This window comes from Cornus florida, unplaced genomic scaffold (assembly GCF_030987335.1).
Source record: "Cornus florida cultivar Cherokee Brave unplaced genomic scaffold, ASM3098733v1 CherokeeBrave_3.0.0_Hap2_Chr02, whole genome shotgun sequence".
Taxonomy (NCBI): Eukaryota; Viridiplantae; Streptophyta; class Magnoliopsida; order Cornales; family Cornaceae; genus Cornus; species Cornus florida.
This window is the reverse complement of record NW_026775572.1, coordinates 34,101,499-34,128,133: the sequence shown is the minus strand read 5'-3', so window position 1 is coordinate 34,128,133 and position 26,635 is coordinate 34,101,499. Positions and strand designations below refer to the sequence as shown.

Here is a 26,635-nt window from a genome sequence, read left to right as displayed (position 1 = left end):
ACAGTTTTCAATATATACTAGAAAAGACAGTTTTCTAAAATCAAGCTTTGTCTTTCAGAGAACTGACAACTAGGAATTTTGAACTGTCTTCTGAAAAACAGAAAACTTCAGCTTCCAGAAAACTGAACCAAACAGGCCCTTAAAAAAGCCAAACTCCAATCTGCAACTCTACATCTTTCTGTGGTTACTGATTCTTCTTGTGACCAAATCACATGGCATCTATAATAATCTGAAAATCCACTAATCACTGAATGAATCTATATACCCAGTTAATTTCTCATTGTTAAAACAAAAACACAAACGGACACCCAAAGCATAAATTATTTTTCCTAACAATTTTAGTAAATTGTTCAACTGAGTTGCTGCGATTTATTCATGCCCATGATCACAAATACCAGAAATAGCAAAAGTCAAAAAGAATAAGACATGGATCAGAAACCAATCCACATCCAACCTTAGACTTGGTTTGATCAGGTTAAGATCAAAAGGCCAAACCTACTGCCATTTACAAAGGAAAAATAAAAGTATCAAAAGTTGTTTAAAAGAATAGAATATTAACTTTTCCAATTTTTGTACCAAAGTAGACCTGCAGTAAAGTGCTTTTTCAATCTTTGGGATAGACTTTGAACCATCGTCCCCACAGATTCATAACAAGTACAAAATTAAGAAATGACATTATGACAAGTATGATCACCCAAATGCTTCTGTAATGGGCTCTCCCTGCCAACAGATTGTTTCATCATTGGTGTTTGAGTAGAGTTAAAACATGATTCATGAGCATAGAACGAGCACATTACCTGCTCTAGATATAAAATACGGGGGAAGCTCTCCAAGTGCAGTTCCAATACCCCATAGGATAGCCTCTAACTGAACCTGAGGTAATATGCTACTAAGTGGAACACGTGAACCAGGTAATGAAAATAATGGTGGTCCATAATCAGAGCAATCTCTATCCAGCCATGAAGGACCACTTTTCAACTGAATTGTATCGTACGGAGCACTTTTTATATCGACGCGGCCACAATGCACAGATTTCATTGTAAATAGGGCAATGTGTGGGCCCAAATACAACACAAAGGTGTGCAAACCAGAACCTGCAGAATGGAAGTCAATCAAAAATTATAATTCATCAAGCAAAGCCAGAACTCCCAAAAAAACGCAGTGGTTTCATGTGCCTACCTGAAAACAGTGAAGACAGGTGAAACCTGTTAGGGTAGCTCGAATGGCATGACCTCAGGTTTACTACCTTGAGGTCACAAGTTTGAGTGCTTAAGCAATATCTGTGGTTTGCGGGTGATTGAGTATGTCCAAGGTTTACGTTGTAACCATGAGTACAAAACATATATAGTTGGAATGGTTCCTCCTTACCCAGAAAAAATAATAACAACAATGAATACACGTGAAGCTAGATACCTAATTAAAAAGTCTTTAACAATAATTCCAGGATGCAAAGGTCAGTGGTTTTGACACCATACAGTTTGTACAAACAATTAATTTTAACAAGATTAATTTGTACCCAAAAGAATCTACTATAAGAATAACCATGGGTCGGGCCGCCAGGCTGGTTGAGCCAGACAGGGTTCATGTGAGGCCTACACTATGAAATAACAAAAGTAAGGCTACAGATTGGTCAAATCAAGCCTCAATGGGCTTGACCAGCCCAAAATAGCCTCTCCGCATGTGGAGGTAAGGCTGCATACACGTGACCCTCCCCAGACCCCGCAATGGTGTAAGCCTCGTTCAGTGGGTTTGCCCTTTAATGGGCTTGGACAGCTGTTTCTGAAACACTTTATGTGCTTGGGTTGATTAATATCAACTCTGACCTCAATTATATTACAGCAAGTCTTTTTTCCTAGCATTTGATTGTTTGTTTACTATGTTTAACAGACCCAAAAATCATTCCATACGGTCATCTTCTTTTTCAAAATTCCCCAATTCTTAGAACTTTAATCTCATAACAAAGTACAGCTACAAGTCCAAAAGCCTGATAAGACAGAGTATGATAAAAAAAATTATTATTGTCATAGCTTGTGCTGAGCATAGGCTAACCTTCAAACTGATCCCTAAAGAGAATATGTGTTGGCCCTGCCATGGGAATGTGACAGAACTCTCTTCAAACTGATCCCTAAAGAGGGTGTGTGTTGGCCCTGCCGTAGAATGTGACAGAACTTTAGCAGAAAGTCAATTCACAATCTTCTGTTTGGTCATGCCATGTGCTATCCAAATTTTGCTTGAATCACTTTGGCGTGAAGCCATTCTAGCTTTTAAAATCCTGCTTTCCAGCAATTTTTGGGCATAAATAAAATGATCTTCAAGTGAAGCTACATTGCATGAATAACAACACCGTGATATAGATCCAATAATCACTTATAAGAGAAAAACTTAATTTCTCATGGAAAGAAAGGCCATTCCTCGGTGTGGAGCGCTTAATTGAGCATATATACTCAGAGCAGCATCAAGTAACCTACAAGGCAACATAAATAACATACACAAGATCCTAGTTGTCATTGATACCTTAAAGAATGTCTTAAATGTCTAAAGGTGCATTAGTACTTGCAACCTTATGTTACATGGACTTTGGTATGTGCGTTGGGTGTGGATGAGTAAGCAAGTGTGTTGGTTGTATCACATCTCCAAACAGGGGGGTGACACAGGGACACTGCATTATCTAATATTAAATAGTATTTTCTTTCATTTTCTAGAGTAGAATAATGTTTTTATGCAAAAATTGTTCAACATAGGCATTGCACTCATTTTGAAGTAACAATGTAATAAAATTGAGTTATTGGGTATGGTTTTTAGGCGCATGTCCAACCAAATGTGTTGGACAGACATTCACACTCAGCCCAAACACCGTACGTGGGTACTTCACTTATTTTTTATGAGTCCATGGTGTGGAGTGCAACAGAAAAATACAAATGAACTTAGATTTATATATATATTTTTCACTTACCCAAACCAATTGATGATGCTACACCAAGGGCTAACCACCATAGTCCAAATTGAAGATAATAAAGAAGCTCCTGAAAATGCTGCAATATTAGCGAAGTAAATACATGGTTCAGGGATATTCAAATTGAGAAAATGGAATAATGATAATGTGCCAATACTTCAGCACTTACAGGAAGTACAAGTACATCAACTGCAAATGCACAACTATACAACTACGACAAAAATTTCGATACCTCTTTGTGAGGCCCACTGACTATAGTCATCAGTATTCCAATACCCCCAGAGAGAACACTTAGAAGCATAAGCCAACCACGCTTCTCAAAGATACAAAATAGTGGTTGCTGAAGATATTGAATAACAGCCAAAGTGAACAATTTTATCGTCTTCAAGGGCTGTGCTGTCAATGACAGATTCTCTAGCTCCTGCTGATGCTTCTCATGGAGTTCTGCATAAATGAACAAATCAATAAGTTAAAAGAAATCAGAAGGATTCCTATCTAGGCCATAGAAGATGTGAACTTTTTGAGCCTATTTAACAACGGTAATTACTTTGCCATTGTAATCCACATCTAGGCCATAAAAGACGTGAACTTTTCTAGCCTATTTCAGTCTTTTAATCTTTTTGAGTTTGAGCTTTAGGAATCAGGGTGCTAGAATAACATTATACAACTACAACATTTCCCGTCAATATAGCCAATCTACGAGTTATGCAAGAACTTCGGGTAGTCCATATTAGTGTTAAGTTTCAAACTTGTTTGTATATTATAAACTTGTAATCCACTTATCAAAAATATATTAGGGTAAACTACATTAAACCCCTCTTTTCTATCTGTGTTTTTCACTAAACCCCCCTTTTTCTATTTTTTTGTCAAAAACCCCCCCTCAACTATTAGAGGGGGGTGATTTAACTAACTGCCGTTAACTAACTATTAGAGAGGGTCGATTTAATTCTCAAATATATATATATATATATATATATATATAGCAAATAAATTTCAAGAAAAAAAAAAAACCTAGATTTATATTGGAAAATAAAAAATTAGGCATTATTTCTGGTAGTGTCACTTTAATAAATCTATATAAAATAAAAACCAAATAAATGAATGCACAATATAATTCTGAAACATATATATATATATAGCAAATAAATTTCAAGAAAAAAAACCTAGATTTATATTAGAAAAAAAAACCATTGCAACAATATGTACTCTTCTTCCTGTTCAACTTCTTTTATTTACCTATCATTATAATATTATATATAATTTGTATCATAATATAATGGTATATATAATATGTATCATTAAATATTATTTAAATATATTTTCATTTCCATCTAGCCTTCAGACCAATATAAATCTAGGTTTTTTTTATATTATTATTTAGGAAAAAAATCTAGGTTATTTTTTTTTCTTGAAATTTATTTGCTATATATATATTTGAGATTTATATTATGCATTCATTTATTTGGTTTTCATTAATTTTAATTTTATATAGAGTTATTAAAGGGACACTACCAAAAATAATGCCTACTTTTTTTTCCAATATAAATCTAGGTTTTTTTTTTTTTTTTTTTCCTTGAAATTTATTTGCTATATATATATATATATATATATTTGAGAATTAAATCACCCCTCTCTAATAGTTAGTGAACGGAAGTTAGTTAAATCACCCCCTCCTCTAATAGTTGAGGGGGCTTTTTTTGATTAAAAAAAATGGTAAATTACACCTAGACCCCCTGTGGTTAGGTCATATTACACCTATATGAACATTTTAGTTTTAGATTTCACTTGTATATGAATTAGTGATTTAGCATTTCACTTGCACCCCAAATATCAATTTAAGACTATACTATCCTTTGACCTAATATTAATTATTTTTGTGACCAAACTACCCATCCCCCCTCTCTGTGAACCTTCCCCCCTCTCTATCTCTACCCTCTTTTTCCCCTCTCTCTCTCCCTCCCGTCGGAATCAGTTGTAGTCGGCGAAACCAAACTCAATTCGGATTACAGGCTTAACGAAACCCAGTTCTTCTCCGGCGACAAACGACAGAACTGAACTGACCCAGTTCCGGCGAGCTCCTAGTGTCGGCGAAACAAAACTCAATTCCGGCGAGCTCCAAGTAGCAAGACCCAGTTCATATCGCCGTGTTCCCAAACGACGACAAAGCAACGACGGGCGTCTAGTCAGAGCAATCAGCGATGACGGCATCGGATGTGGCTGTGGTTTGTGGATCTGTGATGCGGCGGGCCGACGGGGGTGGTATATGGTGTGGGTGATATACATATATGTGTGTGTGATTTGGTGGAAAATAGGAAAGAAATCCTAAATCGAAGAAAGAAGACAAGGATTCAATGCCGCCGGAGGCTTCGACATCATTGCCGTCTTCTCCACCGTCGTCGCCGTTTGATTTGACAAATCGTCGTCATCGGCGAATCGATCCCATTGTCTCTCCCGCCGCCATCGCGACCACCTCCACCATGACCTCTTTCATTGCTGCCGCGACTGTAGCTACCTCTCTACACACAAACCTTCACACACAGATACGCGACTGTAGCACGAGATGAGGATTTTTGCCGCCAATTACGACGCCGTCGTGGCTGTAAGCATAATCCGATGTGTCGCTGCCGAGATATATTGATTGGGCCACCGTAGAGGTTGTAATCTGACACCCGCCGCCGACATCAACTCACCTTCGATTCTTTGTCATCGACGTCCATTTCGGCAGTGGGTGGGATGGAATTTTGTGTATTTTTGGGTTTGGTTTTAGGTGGGTGGTGGTGATGAGGTGTTGGGTGGAGGTGTAGTTTGGTTTTGGGTGGGTTGGTGGTGTAGGGAGGTGTTAGGGTGGGACGTTGGTGGAGCTGCCGGTGTTGAATATATATATATATATATATATATATGGGCTTTTTTGTCATTTAAGATTATATATATATATTGTATTAAAAAATTGAGGGTAAAATGGTCTATTCACATGTATCAGAAGTCAAAAAGTAAATTGGGGTGTAAGTGAAAGTTAAAACCAAAATCTTCATCTGGCTGAAATATGACCTAACCTCAGGGGATCTAGGTGTAATTTACCCTAAAAAAAATAAAAAAAGGGGGTTTAATGAAAAACACAGATAGAAAAGGGAGATTTAATGTCATTCACTCAATATTTTATAACCTTGTTTTCAGGATGATTTAGGTTAAAGTGTTAAACTTAATTACAACTCTGACCTATAAGTTTTGTTTGAAGTTAGTTGCATAAATTTGTTGACGCAGCTATTTCCATTTATACTCATGTCGCACTAAAACAATGACAAAAAAGTTGCACCCAGTGTACAATGCTCCTGCATTCAGCAAAGTCAGGGAGAGGTTAGGCAGTTACCCTATTTACAAAGGCAGATACCAGGACTCAAACTCGCGCCACTATGGGGTGAAGCATCACTCCAGTTTGAGTGTATTTGAATTTGTTAGTTTTTGTTTTTAAACGTACTTGAAATCATAAAACTAATAAGAGAGGAAAATAATTAGTTTCTTTTTTATTTTTTCTTTGCTGTCAGCGGCTTTAAAGTAATTTGTTAGTTTTTGTTTTTAAGCATACTTGAAATCATAAAAGTAATAAGAGAGGAAAATAATTAGTTTCTTTTTTTATTTTTTCTTTGCTGTCAACGGCTTTAAAGTTAAAATACATATGAGTCATGATATAATTGCAACAAAATTCATTAAATATCATTAAACCATACATTTATACATTTATAGAATTATTGGATTAAAAAAGGCATATTTCTACAAGGAGTAATTACACTAACCTCCCATGAGGTTTCGTCAAGCTACATTGACCTCCCCTTGTTTGCCAAATAACAATGACCTCCCTCAAGGTTCGTATACGTACAACAAGGACCTCCCCTCCATTAACCGAAAATACTGTTACTAACAAAAAAAAATATGATGTCATCAATTTTTTATTATCAAATTTCCATTCTACCCTCAAAGATATGTAAATAAAGCAACTAAATTGTCTACAATACCCTCATAATTATTTCTCCCCTCTCCTCAAATTCTTTCCAATCTCTCTCTCTGCTCTCTTTTCTCAATCAAAACCAAAACGTAAACAAATTTTTTTTTTTTTTTCAGAACCCTCATAATTATTTCTCCCCTCCTCAAATTTTATCTCCAATCTCTTTCACTCTCTACTCTCTTTCCTCCATCAAATCCAAAACGTAAACAAGTTGATAGGCAAACACTTCCCCTTTCTTCTCCACAGGTTAACTGCCGACGACCTTCCTCAAACCGCCGTCGCTGACGATGACTACCACCCGCCGCTCCAAACAGCTGGGTCGACCTCTCCCTCTTCGAAACCTTTGAGAGATCCCACGGTGACTGGTCTTCGAAACGGGGAACAAGAATTCCGATGGGTAAGGAGGACGCGGCCACGGATAGCTAATTTTTCAACTTATCATGATAGACTCAGTAGTGGCAATAATAATCCTATGTTAGAAACAAAATTGAATGATCTATGCCTGACATTCAACTATCAAAAACAGATTGCAAATTCAACTACTATAATATAGCTAAGAAACAAAAGTATGTCAAATTCTCTGCCAACCAAACAGAGTATAATACGGTAAATCGTCATGTAAGTCAATTTGAACCCAAACCCTAACGCTCGAGTATCACAAACCACCTCATATAAATTCAACCACCAATATATACCTACACATTATTTATATATATATATATATATATATATATGAACTGTGTGACTGACCTGAAATAAACGAATCAACGTGAGCTTGAGAATGAAGAGCATGAGTGGAAGAAGACGGAGAGATTTGGTGTCCTTGGGACTCCATTGCACATCACTCTGCGAAAAACCACAGAGTCTCCGGATTGAATTTGTAGTGAATGTATTGGTCAAGAAGAGTGGCCTAGAAAGTCGCGAATTTGGACTTTCTCGGGAATCGAAAACGAAAGTTTTTGAATTCTAATCGGAAAGTAATAATTGCAGACTCTGGGATCTGCAGGTTTGTGTGTTTGGGTGGGTGGGTGGGTGTGTGTGTGTGAGAGAGAGAGAGGGCGAGCACAATTTGCGTGACGATCTGGGAAACGCGGATATGGGTTGAGAGAGTTGGGTTTGGTTTTATGTAACTAGGTTGGTTTATTATACCTGTTCAAGCCCAAACGTATTAGTGTCCAATTGTTAATGGGCATGGGCTTCTTTTCATTGATCTCTCAACCCAAGCATCTTTGCAGCCTTTGTGTACCCACCACTAAAACAAGGGTTGCTAACACTATAATATTTTTATTGGTATAATATTTTTATTTTTTAATTTTTGGTTTATTATAATATTTTTATTGGTATATATATTGAGAAAATAAAATACAAAAAAATATGAAAAAGCAACCTAAATAAGTAGTGATGCAAACTATTATGAAAAAATAAAAAAAATAAGAGGAAGCAATAAATTAAAAGAAGAGAATTGTTTCAATTTTTCAAAAATTAAAAATAAAATAAAATAAAATTCCGATTACTTTCATTCCACTTTGCAAAACATACATCAGTATTACTAAAATGAAATAAGAGTTTTTTAATTTTTTGAGAGTTTGGTTAGATGGAAAGTAAAAATTTTGAAAAATAAAATAGAATTTCAAAATATTTCTCCACAAAAACTATTATTTTACGTGCATGAAACGTATGTTGCAAAAACTGTCATTTTATTTCTAAGTTTCCTACAAAGTATTCCATCTTCCCTCAGATTCTTTGTGATTAAGTCAGACTCTTATAGCCTTTCTACTACATCATAATCATAAGTTATACTTCCATTCATATGTCCGTTCAAACATTTAACTTGAATTACCTCGTTAACTTTTAAATTTGTATAACATTTCGAATATAAAGTAAAAATTGAACAGTAGAATGTTAAATGATATATTGTCACCAATATCTCAATAGAAATATGAACAAAACAAAGATAGATTGAAATAACCGTATTATATATATAAAATGTAAAAATTTCTTTTGGATGGAATCAATATAATATCTATTTTTTATTATCTATATAGCTTTGTAACTGGATAGAATTTTATGCTCCAACCATGAATGATTTTTGTAAATAAAATTTTGCATAGAAGTGGCTCAAAGTAAAAAATAAAAATAAAATAAATAAATAGTAAAAAAGGGATTGATAAGTATTATGCATGAATAATAAAATATGTTACTTTTGCACGATTATTTTTAGTCCAGAGTATATAGCCCTTTAGTGTTTCTCCCGAGGCTTAAAAAATAATATATTTAACATTCCAGCAAGAATAAGAATATGAATATGTTATGATAAGTAAACTACATTTTACCTATGAATATAAATAATTATTATTGAAAAGACAAAATAAAAAGAATCTGGTAACTAAAATTCAGTCATCCTTAATTTGTTCTAATTTGAATATGAATATAAATAATAATAAGTATTCTTAATAATCCATCATTTTACTATTTATTTGTTAAAAATAATATAAATAATTGGGTATAAAGAGGACTCACCTAGCACACAAATTATTTATTTTTTAGTATTTGAAATCATGGGTAGTTTTGATAAATAACTCATTTTCTTTTTCCTTTCATGCTATTAAAACTAACAATATAATATTTGTCCACAACTTTCTTTAAAAAAAAATTCCTGCTAACCAAGTGTATACGGAAAACTTAATTTTATGTTTTTTCACTTGACTTTCTTTCAATTTCACTTTCCATAAACAGACGGACCCTAAGGCTAGTTCCGTTTGGGTAGATGGAAATAGTAAGAAAATAATGGAAATGGAAACTGAAATGAAAAGTGAAGTAAATGAAAAGAAAATTGATTTTCTAGTATATATTTGGTTAAGATTAAAATTTATCCAATAAAATTGTATAAAAATATCATGTTATAGTTAGATACCTAAATTGTTCTTATTTTATAAAAATGGAAAAATAATAAAAAATTAATTTAAACCTTGTAAATTACTATTTATTTCATTTGATAAAAAGCAACTAAAAAAGTTGTTATTAGACTGTAATTCTTTGAAACCTAGTAAAAAAATTACGATAAAATTGTTGTGTAAAATAATGCAATGAAATTGTTGGGTAACACAGTAACACAAAATAAAAAGATGTTGCTTTCATGTGAATATATAAATTTCCCGTGTTTTATGCTGAAAACGTTTTGAGGAAAATAGAGGGTTGCGAAAATCTTAGGACCTGCTTAGTTTGTAATTTTGAGAACAATTTTATATTTTTAAATAACTGGGGAAAAAAATTTGAACAAAAAACTCGTTTGGTTCAATTTTCTGAAAACTCAGGTATAGAAAGGTCTGTTTTCATAGAACAACCTTTTATAATTCTCTGAAAACAAATTTATGTTTTTTAAATTATTAAAAGTTTTTTAAGAATTACAAATCAAGCATACCCTTTAATTTTTCAGTGTTTTTCCTTTCTTTTCTAGTTAGTTATATTTAACCAATCGGAGCCCACGAGAAAATGTAGCATTTTAACGCATAGAATTTCACAATCTGAACGAAACACAAAATTGAGAAGTGCTTTACTAACTTATATAAGGAGTAAGTATATAATTTGCCATCTAACAAGTGACAACTAATATTAGGATATACGATAAAATTATTGTTGCTTGAGTTATTGTTATATGGATCTCACAATTAATATTTTAGAGCCTGCAAACAAACTTTTTACAACTGAGTTTTAAGAAAACAGTTTTAAAAAAATTGAACCAAGCAGAAATTTTATACAGTTATCTGATTTTCAATTATTGTTTTACGAGTGACAAATCAAACAAAAAATTATTTTACGAGTGACAAATCAAACAGGCCAAGTTTTCGTATTATTTCAAAGACAAGTGTTGAAGGTTCATGAATATATTAGTTATTTCTTATAATGATCAACCCCTCGTTTGGGGATTTGTGCTTAGTAATAATAATAAATAAATTATTATAAATCGCAATAAGTTAAGGGAGTTTATGCAATTATTATTATTATTATTTTTTTAAAGGTGAAGGTAATTGAAGTTGTAATGACTAAACTTAACAAACCTTGTGCATGATCCAAAAAGAAAGGAATAATTTTTGTAGTTCTATAACTTCTTGGACATTGCACAACTATTTCACATATATAAGTGGAGGTAATAGTTGGACTTTTACAGTAGACTCGTGCATAAAGAAATTTTAAAACGAATATATTTATTTTTAGCAAATGATATATCATTGTATCTTTGCATGCTAAAATTACAAAAACTAAAAAATAAAAAATACTAGTAATTCTTTATTTGTTTTATTACATCTTCTTTCTATAGAATTCATATGAAATGCCAGTTAGACAAACATAACAGTCAAAATGTAAAAAGAATGTATGAATGAGCAAGATTGGCACACCAGTAGGACTCACACATGATTCATGTGGAAGAACCACACTACGGAAATGAATGTTGATACCAAATTAGAGGAAATGACTTTTGTAGCAAGAGTATTAACAACAAATTATAAGAAATTATGTGAGGGTAAAAGAATAGTTATTTTGTAATATCATTTTGAATACTATAGAATTTTCTATCTAATGAATTTATTTGAGCGTTCTTATTATATTATTTGAAATATTTTTCTTATTATATTATTTGAAATATTTGAGGAAACTAATAATAAAATACCAACCCAAATAGATTGAATTCTGGAAGATGATTGACCCGCAACCACACGCAATAAAATCTCTTCTAATTCCTCACATTACATTGATTATAACTTCAACTTTATCTTGAGGATGGATCACTTGGATTCAAAAAGGTTTATCTCCTTTTGTAGTGCACGAGAAATGTTCAAGGTACAGGGTTATTGAATATAAGGGACTTATTGTCTTGTTTGGACTTGCCTTTAGTTTTTGCCTATAATTAGACTAGGTTGTTTTGTATTGGCATGCCTTTTGTAGCTATAATGTTTTGTATATTACTTCTTATCGATACAATACTTTTTAAGTTCAGACAAAATACATATATATATATATATAATGCAGAATATTGTTAATAATTTTCTTGATTTATCAAATCAATAGTGATATGCACCTCGATATTTGTACTTGCACAAGAATAATACAAATATCAAACACAATTTTATGATTTATATAATATATTACATCATAGTTATAACTTGACATAGAAAAGTAAATGAAGCCTGTAAATAAGACCACTCAAAAAAACTGATAATTCATGTTATTCATGATGGGTTGACACTGTTTCAAACCATTATGGTCCATCCAAATATGATTTGGGTCTAATTTTAAAAATAAAAAGATGGGTAAAGTGCAAAATGCTTCTTAAATTATTGCTCTTTTGCAAATAACTCCCTGAATTACAAATTATCCCCTGAATTATTAATTTGTTGCAATTAAAGACAAATTCATCACAAAAGACTATTTTACCCTTTATCATTAAATTTGTCATTATATTATATTATTTTATTTATCATATCTAAATATTAATTATACCATTTACCTTAATTTTATTATTATTATCAATTTATCATAAAAATGAAAGGAAAGAAAAAAATCTGTAACTACCATTTTCAAAAATAATTAACTTATTATTATAATTTTACAATTTATAATAAAAATTATTATACTCAATTTTAAAAAAATTATTGAAAAAAATACCTTATTTTAGACACAATATATTCATGAAAAATTATAAATTGCTTAAATAAAAAATACATTCTTTATGCAATATATTCATGAAAAATTAAGAAACTACTTAAATTGTTTTTTTTTTTTAATTACTTAAGATTTTTATTTAAATAATTAATTTTAAAAATTAAAGGTAAATTAATGCAAATTTAATGGAGAATTTATCAAATTAATATGAAATTTTTGATAATTTATTTCAATAAGAAAAATAAATTAAGGGCAATTCAATAAGAAATGACATTATAGTCTTTAATGAAAAATAGTCAAGGTATTTGGTCATTTTGTAACTAAATGTGATAGTCCAGTATTATGCACAAAATATACTTTAGGGAGTTGTTTGTAAATTCAAACATAGTTCAAGGGTTATTTTGCACTCTGTTTGGATACATAAGAGATAAAATAAAAGAAATTATGGTATTAGTTATCAGAGAAAAAAAAAAAAAAATGATATCAATAATCTCTATTTATGTTTGGATAAATAGAAGAGAAAAAAAAATAATAATAATATTATTCTTATTTGAATATGATATAGGGGAAAAAAGAATAAAGATGATAACAAAAAAACTATCCTATCATTTTAAATAGATGATATATGCGTGGAATAATAATTTACTCCTTTTAATTGTTGAGGACACTTTTAAAATCATAAAAATACTACTTAAACGCTATCATATCTCTATCTTTTATTTTCTCTCATTTTTAAAGGACTAAACACATTCCCACTATTCTTTATTTTATTCTCTCTCCCTCCAAATCTACCTTATCCAAATGTACCTTAAGGCTCAATTTGGTGCAATGGAATTAGGAGAAAAAGAAAATAAAGGTAATGGGGGTGTTAAAAAAATTGTGTTTGGTAAAAGTGGTGGGAAGGAAAGGAAAGGAGATGGATGGTTTTAGAAGGGTTGAACAAGACTTTAAACAGTTACTTTGCTATTCTCCCAAACGTGGGAGGAAATGGAAAGAAAGGAGAAGAGAGACTGGTGTAATATTTTTAATACCAAATTTATCCTTAAGACAAAATTGAAAGAGAAGAGAACGAAGAGGCTGCAAGAAATTTAATGAAGAGGAAGAGGCTGCAAGAAATTTAGCAAGTTATAAATCTCTCCTATATTGTTTTGAAGAGGAGTACCGGTCAATAGTACACATTATACGATGCTGGAAATAAAATTATATTGAGCAAGCTAAAAAGCTTACTACGTACCTTCTCTCTTTAATTTTCTTTTTCTTTTGCTTTACTTCATCATCTTTATTGGGGTTTGATTCCACCATCAAATAAAAACTCCCCTTCTTGCTGTAAGCTCTAGTCCACTATCTTATCATACTATTCCACCATGCCATGCTCATCAAATTTCCCACACATAAACATCTTTATATTGTGAGACAACATTGTTATCCTTTAATTGGTTTTAACATTCTTAGATAGACATTTCACAAATTCTCTTATGTGAAAATAGAGAGCTTGGAAACAATAATTGTTGGTAAATAATCAATTCACAAAATAATTTTGCCAAGCGTTTTTATTTTATGAAACATTTAATTTGGATCATGTTTTTTTGAAAAAATATGTTAAGTCGGTTCATCTTTTATAGATAGCATTTAATTTGACTCATTTATTGAAATAAAAAACAAACGAGACATTTTATTTTGCCTATATATAAACATGAATTCAAAAGAACAACAAAGTCGTTAATACTTATTATTTATTTTTAAATTACACACTTAATTTATAAATTTATGTTTTAAAATATAAAAGGGTATAATAATAAATTCATTAAAACAAATTTCTTTACTTTATTTCTCCAAACATGATTATTATCTTTTTTTTCATTATTCAATCAAATACAATAAGAAGTTAAAAATTATTATTTCTTTTACATTTTTTTTTTCCTTTCATTAATGTTATCCTTTCCTTTCTTTACCTTTGTACCAAACATAGCCTAAAAGATTGCACGGAACTTATCTTTCCTTGTAAATTCGAAAAGTTGTCCACTCAAGCGTACAGGGGAAGTTTCAAACTTCTTCTCATATATAAAGCCCTAAAACCGGCGCCAAATGAACACTCGTTTCTCTGAACTTCTAAGTTCATGTCTTCATCATCGTCTCATTTCTGTAAAGCTTCTTATACAATCAATACACGTCTGTAAATTGATAGAAGAGTAAATGGCAGATACACAGCCCGATTCAAATGTTTTCAGTGTTCGAATCGTCTCGATCGATTACTACATGTCCCCTCCAATTCCAGGCATCGATATTTGTTACAGTAGTTTTCAAGGTATGTTCACAATTCAAATCAATAGTCTATATCTATATATACACACATACATACATGTTAACATGTGTTGTGTGTTATAGAACTCATCTCTTGCTTTTGATTTTTCATTTATGATGAAGGAGTCTGATCAGTTCAACTTAGGGTATTCTCTCTATGACACACATACATTGCTTGTACATGTTAATATGTATTGTTTGTAAAGGAGTCTGGTCAGTTCAACTAAGGGTATTCTCTCTTTATATATGTACACACACACACGTATTTCTGCTTCATTAGGTGGGAAGGTGAACGAGGTTCCTGTAATAAGAGTATATGGTTCAACTCCGGCGGGCCAGAAGACCTGTTTGCATATTCACCGAGTAAGATCATTCGTTGCTCAGTTCATTTACTCGAAGTTAGGGTTTTATTTATTTATAACCTATCCGATGTTGATTACCATCTAGAATGGTCAATTCTGTACTTCTTCACCTATGTATTGAATTTGAGATATATTTACTCCATTTTATCTAGCAATGGCCTTTCTCCCCCATGTTTTAAACTACAAATTGCCCGTTATTGTTTCCTGCACATTTTTGTGGTATGCTTGACTATAAGTCTGGAATTATCGTTCTATTTATGGTTTGTATACTGTTACGATTTCAACAGTTGAAAATGAATAAGTTGGAGTACTTTGTCTACTGCATTAAGATTGTGAACGAGTGGTGGACTTGTATTACTGTTATTTTGGCCATTACCACATTTCTAATATTACCCTTTACTTTGTCATTGATGATTATAGACTCATTTTCTGACTTACTATGTTGTTATCGTGCTTCACGGCTTATTGCAATGCCCCCCACTCCCCTGTCCCCCCTTGAGAGAGAGAGAGAGGGAGAGAAGAAAAAATTGCTTTGGTTTATTTTTATTTGAAAGTTTTTTAGCTAAAATGATTCTCCTTGGTCTTGTAGGCTTTACCTTATTTATACGTTTCGTGTGAGGATTTATTGATTCAACCACATGAAGAAGGTATCAACATTTTTGGAATTAGTTTCTTGGTAATTTCATATTTATAATTTTTGCCTGGTTCAGTGATTGAGTTTCAGGACCACTTGCACGAGTTTGAGTCTCAGAGCATCCATTTTGTGATAATAACGAAGGTTTGGTCTGTCTTGAGTCATTCCTCCTCAAGATCACATTGACTAGAACTGGAAAATGTCCTTTTTGTCTTTGTAATGGATGAAAAGGGATATATGATGTTATTATTTTATTTCAATTATCAGACATGTCACAGTAAGCAGTTTATTTTACTTTTCCTTCGTCGGTTTCTTGTACTTCTCAATAAGAGTAGGATTATGGCAGTTAGTAAAAGGTGTGATTGAATTATGTGCATCAAACCTCTTCCTATGTCCCTGTGCTGCACAGTTTTCTAATCTTAGTTGAACTCACATGTTGTGAATCGGTTATCATTGGTCTGAACTTATTTTTCAAACATTGATTATATGCACTGCCTAAAATAAAGTGAAATGAATAGGAAAAAAAAGTTAAATTAAATAGTAATTGATGATAATCTTTGAAGTTCCAGAATATGTTTCAAGCGGTATCGTTATTATTAGATGCAGTTTTTATCTGGGAGTTTTGAATTTGACGTGGCTGATTGTTTGTGAAGTCAATCAATATCTGATTACAATGCTATTATGTTGCCTCCGTTTTTGTGAAGCTTATGGATTCTTATGTGGTGCATTTGCTTGTTAAATCTACAACGGTTTGGGATGACCTATATGTAATATAATTCTTGATTCATGTATTCTGCTATGGAAAGGGGTAATCAAGAGATTGGACATTCAGATTTTGAATGATTATTCTTTCTCTGCTTTATCAGTGTGATCCCATTCGAATTTCACTGGCCAAAATTTTGGCATGTTCTTCCATTTTATCAAAGCTGGAAATGGTGACACAAAGAAGTTACTTTACTGTTTTTGACATACAAGGTCTTTATCTATTATTTTTTGTGAATGTAGAAGTGCTACTGTTTTAATAGCTTGTTAATTGACCATTGTTTTATTGCATGCTACATCTGTCTCTATTAGTAGTTATTATGCATACAGTGTTTGATATTGCTTGATTTTCCTGCATCTGTTTTCCTTCCTAGCTGTTGGTTTATATTCACTTTTTATTTTTTATTTTTTATTAGGTGATAGGTGCACACATTTGATATCTCTTGCTGCTGAGAAAGCGTTGAAGGTGCGCTTGGTTCATGAAAATTGACTTTTGGTGTCTTTTTTTCGTACATGGCTGCAAATGTGCATATTTCTGGTTGTACTTTTCCTTTGAATTCTTACAGCTTAAAGGAAATGCTGGTTCAAAACGACAACATGTGCATGGTTGCAGTCTTGTCCGGGCAAGGAAGATTTATGGTTATCATTCATCAGAAGAGCTTTTTGCGAAGATATACCTGTATCCTATGTTGGATCTTCTATTTGCATGTGTTTGTTGAGGGTGGGGACAAGGTGATGGGGCAGTGTGAGGCATGGTATCTTGTATACTTGATATGTTTCCGCAGATACCATTTTGGTTTACCAATTTCTCATGGTTGATAGAATGAAAGTTTGTTGCAATGACAAATTTGTCCTTTTACTAAAATTATCCTTTAAGACGACACTAAAACAATTAATATAGGATGGCTTGGTGCATGTTATTTTTATCTGTGGACATACGTTATTATTTTTTTACCATAGAAATCTAGTTTATTTCTCTACAACAATCCCATTTCTAATTCATCTGTAAATGGACAACTGTCAAGCAGAATCCACTTTATCCATTATTGACGAAGTCCAAGAAATTGAGCATGCAATGAATTGCATTTATCTGCGCCTTAGCATTTAGATTCTCATTGTCTAAGTTCCAATAAATTTAAGTTCATGATTGTTTAATTTTTTTTACCTCAATGCAATTTGAAACAACAGCAGTTTCAAGCCTGCAATCATGTTGAGACTCTGCTCAACTAAAAGGAAATATGTTTTGCAGACTATATATTTAAGTACCACAGTTTTCTGTCAATTGCATTAGCTTTATGTATCGTTGTGGAAGTAACGGTTTTACTCTTTTCCCTAGTGATGCCTGCAAAGTTGTGATTTTACACCACTTCTTGTATGTTGTTTTATGGGCCAATTTGTAGGATAAATCTTTCCTGTACTGCTGGCCAAAATATGTACAACGCAATTCTGCTCTTCTTTACCTTGAAAGCGTCTCAAATATCTTCACACATTTTCGGAGCAAATTTTTAGCAAGAGTAATGTGTTCTTACATATCCTCTAGTTCTGGATTTTCTTTTTGATGCATGCTTTTAATTTTGTTGTTCCACTGGAATTGCTTTGAAACGATAGGCCATTTATGAAGAGTTTGTTTATCTTTTCCATTTATTAGTGCTTGTTGGATGTGTACCAAGCTGGTTGATGTTTTAGATCTGTTGCATTTTACTACAGTTCATTTTGGCTGCAGATAGTATGCTAATAATGTGAGGTTGGTTATTAGTATTTTCATCTTTTGTTTTTTGGCAATTATAATGTTCTGGAAATATGCTGTAGAAAACCTTAACAGAAATTTAAGCTATCATCCTCACGATGTCTCTCGTGCTGCCAATCTTCTACTGGTACACATTCTCTATTATCGCACAATTGTCAACAGTTGTTTGAAATAAATTTGTAGTTACCTTTTTTTTTTTTTTAATAAAATATAATGCAATATAAAGGTGATAATACTTTCTTAAATACATTGTTTGTGTTGAAAGATATAAAAATTGAAGAGAGAAATAGAAAATGAAGAACACAAGGATATAACGTGGTTCAGCCACTAGGGCTTACATCCGCAGCACAAAGAGCCCAAAGGGCTACACCACTCTTATTATATACTCTTTTAAGATTGTTTACAATGAGCACCTCTATTTATAGGTGAAAGAATACAAGTGATAAATATGGCAAATACATTGATGGAGGATTCCTAAAATCAATCCCATAAATCACTTCAATCAATAATCTATCATAGCCTAAAATTACTCTTATAATATTCTCAAACAGCTTGTATTATTTTACTTTCTTAGTTCTCGCTTCTGAAATAAAATATTAGAGAAGAAGAGGCATTAGTATGCATACCTTGGAATATTAGTCACAATTTTGACCGTTCAGGCATTTACTTCCCGCCCTCACCAAATTAATTTTTACCTCTGAATATGGCTCTGCAATAGTTGGGTTACTGTGCCCTTTGCAGGTTATATTGATTCAACTGTTGTTTATTGATCTTTTTTGTTACCCAAACATTCAAGAGTGATAGTAGGTTAGAGAATGTCTTTGGATGACGGGTTTGCTCTGCTTCATAACAAAGAGGAGAAGATGGGGTGTTCTTATTTGTGAATTTCCGAGACATGTTTTAGTTGTCGATATTTGGTCCATGCTAGTTGAGCTGGGTGGCGTATCTTTGCTAGGACATGTTTTTTTATAAACCAACTGGTACTGACTCTTTTTGTTGTTTTATATATATATATTAAAAATGTGTTATTTATTTATTTTATATATATATATATATATATTAGAAATGTGTTTTAAATACTCTGGAGTTTGTGTTTTGTCACATCGTGAACTCTAATATGCTGCATTTCTAGTATAATATCATAGCATAATTGCTAGGAAAAACACAGCAAGGGTTTTAAAGTTGATATGTAATGAGATATATATTTTTCATGTCCAATTTAGTTTAAAGTCTAATTTATGCGAACTGTTAACTTTTTCATGCGATTTTTAATCAAGTAAGAAAACATAATATTTGATCTTTCCATAAAATACTTATCTGTGATAATCTTTTAGAAGGGAACATTATATAAATTGAAACCTGAAACACCCTTGCATGTCTGCCACATATTTGACCAAAAATACCCTTGCACGAGTGTGATGGGTGGGTTTTTGATTATGCAGGTTTACATGATATGTTTTACTAAACAAGTCAATTCTATTCATCGGTTTGTCTTGTTTATGACATGAACCGGTTTAAACTCGATCTAATACCTTGATATCTGATTCTTGTTTGATGCATATCTCTGTTTTGTGTCAGAAATTGCACCTTTAGTTTAGATAAAATCTCCACATTCTGTTTAGTTAATTTTCTTTATTCTTATAACCGTTTTATACATTTGGTGCCTTAAATTTACATACTTAAACACATATTGCAATCTAGACTCCTAAACATGCTGAATACTTGTCAGTCAACAGATGGATCTTTTTTCTTGCCTTATTTTTTGTGTTCTTTCCAGAATGGTGATTGTTACAGTTCTTTTATTTTTATTTTTTACTTGTTTGGCAGGGAGGTGAAATCCTAGACAAAAGTTTACAGCCCCATGAATCACATATTCCTTTTCTTCTCCAGTTCCTGGTTAGTATACTTTGGTTTGTAATGGGATTCATTTAGTGTCCTATGATACTAAAACTGAAAGGCAGTACAGATATTTTTTATATTTCTGGTCATAAATATGTAATATTTTTTATGATTTACGTATGATTTTGTCATGTCCACCTCCATTCTATCCATTTTTCTGCCGCAGTTGGTGGGATTGGAAATCAATGCTCTCCCCCTTGTTTTTTTAGATTGAATTTCTTGTTGTCCAGTTAGGGGATGCCCTTCTTCTGATCCTTGTACACTAATGTTCTATTATTGTACTAATAAAATTATACCCATTCGGGGGGATTTTTTTTTTTGAAAATTGAAAACTATTTAGGTAGTTATGGTTTCAAAGACGTTTTCAGTCCCTATAGCTCTAATTTTGAACCATGCGTACTCTGATCTAGGGTGACGGTCTTCCCTTCGGGGAGGAATAGGCAAAGGGTTCAATCACACTTAATTGATTCGGATATGGCGTGTTCCTGATCCTTGTGGGGGAGTTGTGAGTCAGAAGACAAGGAGTGTTCAATCAATCTCTGCTTCAAGAAATGGTTGTGGAGATCTGCTATTGAGCTGGATAAGTATTGGATGGGAGTTGGACTATGAATTTTGGGGCTTGGGTGTGATTAGACTATGGCAGAGATGAATAGCTCATGTCTTAGTATACGGGTAGATATTTGGAAAATTTATTTGAAAAAAATTGTGCTAGATATTTAAATATGTCCACCTTGTCAAGAGCAATTGCTAGGGTTAGATTTTGGCATGATAAAGTGCGTGGGAGTCTAATTGCAATAATATTTTCCCTAATATACGGAATTATGGTAGATACAACTGATTTTGCGGATTATTAAGTTATATGAATGGTTGGTAACGTTGGTTGAATGATTTGGGGCATAGTTTCAAGTTTTTAGATATGTAATATGGAGTTGATAGCTTGAGTCGAGGAGAGAATGAGATTCCTCCTCTGAAGAATGGGTGTCTTGAGGTGAATACGTGTTGGAGGTTGTTGGCTCTTTTGTGCTTCCTTCCCTTTGGAATGTTTTTTTGGGACCGGATTGCTAGAATTCCTTGCAAGGATGCATGCATTATGTGGATGGTAGCATACATAAAGATCCTTGTGAGTCATGATTGATAAGTTGATTAGAATCCTTTTTTGTGTTGCATATATAAAGAGGCCGGAGGCCTATTTGTAGGGCTGTAAACGAGCCGAGTAGTAGGTTGTTTGGGCTCAGCTCGGCTATTAGAGTAGGGTGTTTGAGCTCGGCTCGAAGAGGTTCACGACCTATTCGTGCCGAGCTCGAAGCTTGTTAAAGATTAAAGCATATATTTGACGCATCATATATATATATATATATCTATATATATATATATTGTGGTGTAAAGAGTCACTACAGACCACAGAGATTTACAAATAACTCAGATGTATTCAAAATTAGCTTGTAAGTGACTAATTCTTGTGGGTGTGAAATTGTCCCTGCAATTCTTTTCTGCTGGAAGTGATTACGAGAGAGAAACCTGGTAGAAAATTAGATTTGTGGTGGTAGTCAGATTAGGAAGTAACGACCATGCTTGAGCGGAATAGAAGATGAATAGATTAGGGTTAAAGTTCATATAACCATTTTCGTCGTCCTCCCATGCCACAGAGATTATGCAGAGGATTGAGTGAGAGAAGCGTAAGGGATGGAAAGAGGAGCAGCAGCTGCCCTGCGGCGGCTAGGTTGGGATGAAATGAGGGGCTAGGGTTGAGATGAGATGAGGGTTAAAGCATTTATATAGATGGGCTTTAAGATATGGGCTGGGGTTTGGGTTGTTTTAATTTGATTGGGTTTGGTCTATTTAATTTTTAGAATGGTTGGCATTACATTTATATGGATTGGGCTGGATTGGGTTGGGTTTGGATGAACTAAAACTTTTAAATGAAAAGGAAAAGGTAAGGCCCAAACTTATGAAGATATAATATATATGTGTGTATATACATATATACATATTTACGAGTTTAAATCGAGCATATTAGCGAGCTTCTTCACGAACTCGTTCACGAATTAATGAGCTGAGTATAGGGGTGTTTGAGATTGGTTCATTTATTAATCATTCACATAAATTTTGTTTGGGCTTGGTTCGTTTATTAAACAAACGAACACGAACCAAGCCCTTAATGAGCTGAGCCCGAGGCCCCGAGCTGCTTGTTGAAAGCTTGGCTCGTTTGCATCCCTACCTATTTGTAATTAGCTTTATTCATTGTAGTTGCCGGGATTTCAGTGTTGGCTATATTTGGCATGTCATGGTTTTCCCAGATCTGGGCTATTCCTTGTGGCTTTTCTGGATTTATGTGTAGGGGCTTATAATATTACACTGTAGATGACATGTGTACATCGGTTGCCCTTCCTTGGCACTTTAGTGATCTTCTTACTTACTAAAAAGAAAGGTATTCATTGTGTATTGTCATGACATGTTAACATGGATGAGGTCGGGGGTCAATTTTATCAGGGTGCCTAAGTTTAATCTGCATATGGAAGTTAATGTTGGCATTTTTCTGGGGTTTGTTAAGCTGATTGGGGAAGGATGAATAATGGCATGGAAAACACATTTTTATTTGTTTTTGGTGGTTTAATGCTGTGTATTGAGTATGTCTCGCTGCTAGTGCTGGAAGAGCACTTTTCTGTAAGAGTTTGCTGTAAGGACCAAGTATCCATGTAAAAATTACCTTGTGTATTAGGACAGATGGAAAATTACATTCATTTAAGTACTTCTCGTTTGAAAAGTATTCTAATATTCATCCAAGAAATTCTTAATCTAAAATACATGATATTTGTAAAACTTTTTTCCCCCCTTAAAGACTGTGCTATTAGCAATGCTAATGGATAAATATATGATCAATATATTTATCCAGCTTGAGACTACTGAAGATACTGTAGCTTCATTCCCATTCCCCCCCCCCCCCCCCCCCCCCCTCTTCCTCTTTTGTTATGTGTGTGTGTGTTTTTTTTTTTTTTAAAGTTTATCTGCTGTGAAAGGATATCATAGTTGTCAAATGTTAATACAAATTGGTTGTGATGCACTAGCACCTTTAAACTCAACATGGAATATACGTTGGAGGACCTGTTAGTTGCCTCCTGTTGAGAGGAACGAAGAAATTGTTAATAATATCATATCAATGGTGGAAATCATGATATCTGCCAGGATTACAGTTGAAAGTGGTTATGTGAAGTCGTGGATTTTGGAATTCCCAAGTTTGACATGATACCATTAATTACTGGTTCCAATTTTTTACTCTGTTTTGGTCATGAGTGTGCATCTTCAATTACTAAGTGACCGTTGACTATTGAGTCATCCAATTTTTATGGTATGCTTAACTGTCAACCTATCTTTTCTTATGTCATGAAAGATCGGTCCTTTTCCTGATGCTAAAATTATTAGGTTGACTATAACTTGTATGGGATGGGTCTTCTGCATGCATCGTCTATCAAGTTCCGCCATCCAGTGCCAAATGCTCTCTCCAGAAGGAAGGGTACTTACAATGGACAACAGGGACTGGGTGCAGGTAAACTATTTCCATATCTGCACATTTTGTCAGGTCGTCTCTCTCTCTCTTTTTCATTTAAGATCTTGGAGAATAACCAGAGATGATACCTAACGCTTATCATGGGAAGTTATATGATTGTAACTTTTTATTAGGCAGAGTCAAGTGGCAATGCATGTTTAGGTTCACCAGTTTGGATATCATCAACAATTCCAGATGGATGGGCGTGGCACTTTTCTACTCAACCTGATGCTTCTTCGGATCAGAACATTCACCTTGTTAGACGTCAAAGTACTTGTGAACTTGAGGGAGACACTACAGTTGACGGTTGGTTTGATGTTTATTGTGCAAGTTTTTTCTTTCTCCATGGTCTTGTAGCTAAATTGATTGTGCATTTGTGATTTCTGTAGAGATCCTTAATCAGCAGTTTAAAATGTACTCATCCCTCTCACAAACCTGTTCAGACGTCAAAATGGTTCAGTCACTAATTCCAATTTGGGAGGTTTGCTTTCATCCCATGTACATGCTTTTGTTTGTGCACTTCAATGATTTTGGCATCTCTATGGTGTAACTTTACCTACCATGTCATAGGAATATGAAGGGTCTGGGATACATGAAGCAGCTATACATTATGACCCTGGAAAGCCACATCCACAAGATGTTTTGAAGACTTTCTCACATGGGCTGGAATTTGTGAATAAACTTACGGAACTATGCAGTGAAGCAGAAAATTCTTCTTCCTGTAACCCATTTGAGAAAGATGCTAGTCCCGTGCCATCAATAAGATCTTCAACTGATGGAGGAAATATGTTTGGACTAGGGATTGTGCACTCTAAAAGTGACTGTGGAGAACCTTCAAAAGGTTTCAAAGTTAGTTCTGGAACAGCATCTATGTTGTCACAACGTTTGGCTTGTGAAGAGATATCTGATGAGGGGGGCAATTTTTGTCTTGAACAGATTCTTGTTCCTGATATGCAAACATCTGAGGAAATTAGAAGTTCAAATTTGAAGGTAATTCATCATGGTGTTTTACGCAACTTTCTAGTTGTTACTTCATGTTGCCTTTCGGTTTTGAGAAGAACTTTATTTCCTTGTCTGTGTGGCTTGGCTGGGTGCTTGGTAGGGTATTGGAACATCAAAACTTCTGTGTAGCATGTTCAATTTCTCTAGGTTACTTGTTTTGTCTGCTCTAAATGATTGTTCAAAAGCAATTTTGTGGTTTAGTTGTTCCTTGGTTTTATACGCATCAATGTGTATTGAGGTTCCAATAATTTGTATTTCTGATTAATTGCAAGATTTATTAAATGAAATATGCATATATGTGATGGAAAATTGTGAAAACCTATGAGAGGATATTATTAGTGACTTCTTACTAGATGTTGGATGAACCGCTTGCGGAAGTAGGAACCTAAGGTTGCAAATAGAAATCTTTATTTCACACTTTTGACATGTCCCTCTAACTGTAAATTAAGATATGATGCAATGCATATTATCTTTATGTTTCTATTATTGCTTATATTTCAAATGGCAAATAATGTAATTACCGATCTTTAATTCTTTATGTTTCTATTATTGCTTATATTTCAAATGTCAAATAATGTGATTACTGAATAAGCATTGATATGTTAATTAATATTGAAGTTTTGATTTCCATCTATATGATAAGTGGTTGTTACTACTAGGGTGTTTTTTTTTTTTTTTTTTTTTTTTTTTTTTCCGTGGGTTCTTTGCTCGCAATTGTGAGTTGGTATTCTCGTTTTACCATTTTAATTTTTTTCCCACTGTAGTAGGATAGCCAATTTACAAATATCTGCCATCAAATATGATAGCTATTACCTGGAGTTCTTTGCCTGCACTTGTGGTTGGTATTCTTGTTTTGCCAGTTTAACTTTAATCCGGTTGCTGCATGATAGCCATTTTATAATTTTTTTTTTTTAATAACTTTAAGAGCTAAGCTCGACATAATTTATCATATTGAGAATACCCCTGCTGCAGATTGACTTGAAGTTTCACTTATCGAAGAAAAGAAAAGGCTTGATATTTCAGGGCTGCTCTGCTATATACACGCACACTATATTTCCACGCTGAATAGCTCTTCTATTTTCATGCTGCAGTAACTTCAAAGCTGAGCTAAGATTTAGTTTTTAATCATCAAAATATCAAGTTCTTAAAAAAGGTGTTCAGATATATGTAAGATCAAGGTTTATCTTAAAAGGGATAGGTTTTTTAACAGTGTTAATAGAAATGAATTGTATCTCGATATTTGGTTCTTGTACCCCACCTATTTTTGTCCTCTACGGAATGATGCTTATTATTTTAGCCAAGACATTATATTTCTGTTCCAGAGTTTTGTTTTGTGGTCTTTCATGGAGCTATTTTTGTACAATATATCAATTTACCAGCTGTTGGCAGTAGATGTAGTTCATTTGCCTGACTTTTATGAAGCTGATACTGGCCTTACTTGTAGTTTTGTAGCTGTGCTACTTTGTTGTGCGTCCATTTTGGTTGTTATTTGTTAATTAATTATTATAAGGGTGACATTTTTATCCTTAGTAGTGTTGTTATTTGTTAATTAATTATTGTAATGGTGATATTTTTATCCTTGGTATTGACTAGAGTAGTAACTATTTTATTGTGCATCCATTGCTTAGTGCACTGGTGAAATGCCTGCATTATAAAGTGTCATAATGTGGGTTCAAATCCTAAGAGCAGTCACTTTATGCAGATAATGCCAAAAGTTAGCTCTGTATCCAGTCCACCCCTCCAAGTCTCAAATCTCAACACCCTCAATTA

The 26,635-nt window shown here is 33.3% G+C and overlaps 2 protein-coding genes across 5 annotated transcripts in view; one reads left to right on the top strand and one right to left on the bottom strand.

The window, feature by feature from the left end:
* Positions 1-756: 756 nt before the first annotated feature.
* LOC132294628 (vacuole membrane protein KMS1-like) lies at positions 757-8,008 on the bottom strand. Of its 3 annotated transcripts, XR_009478131.1 has the most exons (5): positions 7,704-8,007; positions 3,186-3,397; positions 2,954-3,032; positions 2,050-2,464; positions 955-1,094 (listed from the first exon to the last, which is right to left on the bottom strand). XR_009478131.1 is itself a non-coding variant. In XM_059792542.1 (4 exons), the coding sequence occupies exons 1-4, from the start codon at positions 7,786-7,788 to the stop codon at positions 772-774; spliced, it is 690 nt and encodes a 229-aa protein (XP_059648525.1). In that variant the 5' UTR covers positions 7,789-8,008; the 3' UTR covers positions 757-771. The 3 variants fall into 3 exon arrangements, 2 of the variants coding, with proteins under 2 accessions (XP_059648525.1, XP_059648524.1); XM_059792542.1 differs by lacking the exon at positions 2,050-2,464 and having other exon boundaries at positions 757-1,094; positions 2,954-3,023; positions 7,704-8,008; XM_059792541.1 differs by lacking the exon at positions 2,050-2,464 and having other exon boundaries at positions 757-1,094; positions 7,704-8,006.
* A 6,609-nt stretch (positions 8,009-14,617) lies between these two features.
* The window catches only part of LOC132294627 (DNA polymerase zeta catalytic subunit), a 29,014-nt gene continuing 16,996 nt past the window's right edge, over positions 14,618-26,635 (top strand). The window contains exons 1-11 of one of the 2 annotated variants that reach the window (XM_059792539.1): positions 14,618-14,919; positions 15,196-15,278; positions 15,867-15,924; positions 17,090-17,139; positions 17,240-17,352; positions 18,505-18,547; positions 20,248-20,316; positions 23,740-23,863; positions 24,002-24,169; positions 24,253-24,344; positions 24,434-24,853. In XM_059792539.1, coding sequence (XP_059648522.1) covers positions 14,808-14,919; positions 15,196-15,278; positions 15,867-15,924; positions 17,090-17,139; positions 17,240-17,352; positions 18,505-18,547; positions 20,248-20,316; positions 23,740-23,863; positions 24,002-24,169; positions 24,253-24,344; positions 24,434-24,853 — 1,332 coding nt within the window. In that variant the 5' untranslated portion in view covers positions 14,618-14,807. Of the gene's footprint in view, positions 14,920-15,195; positions 15,279-15,866; positions 15,925-17,089; positions 17,140-17,239; positions 17,353-18,504; positions 18,548-20,247; positions 20,317-23,739; positions 23,864-23,997; positions 24,170-24,252; positions 24,345-24,433; positions 24,854-26,635 lie in introns of those variants that run through there. The other variant, XM_059792540.1, reaches the window with a different exon arrangement.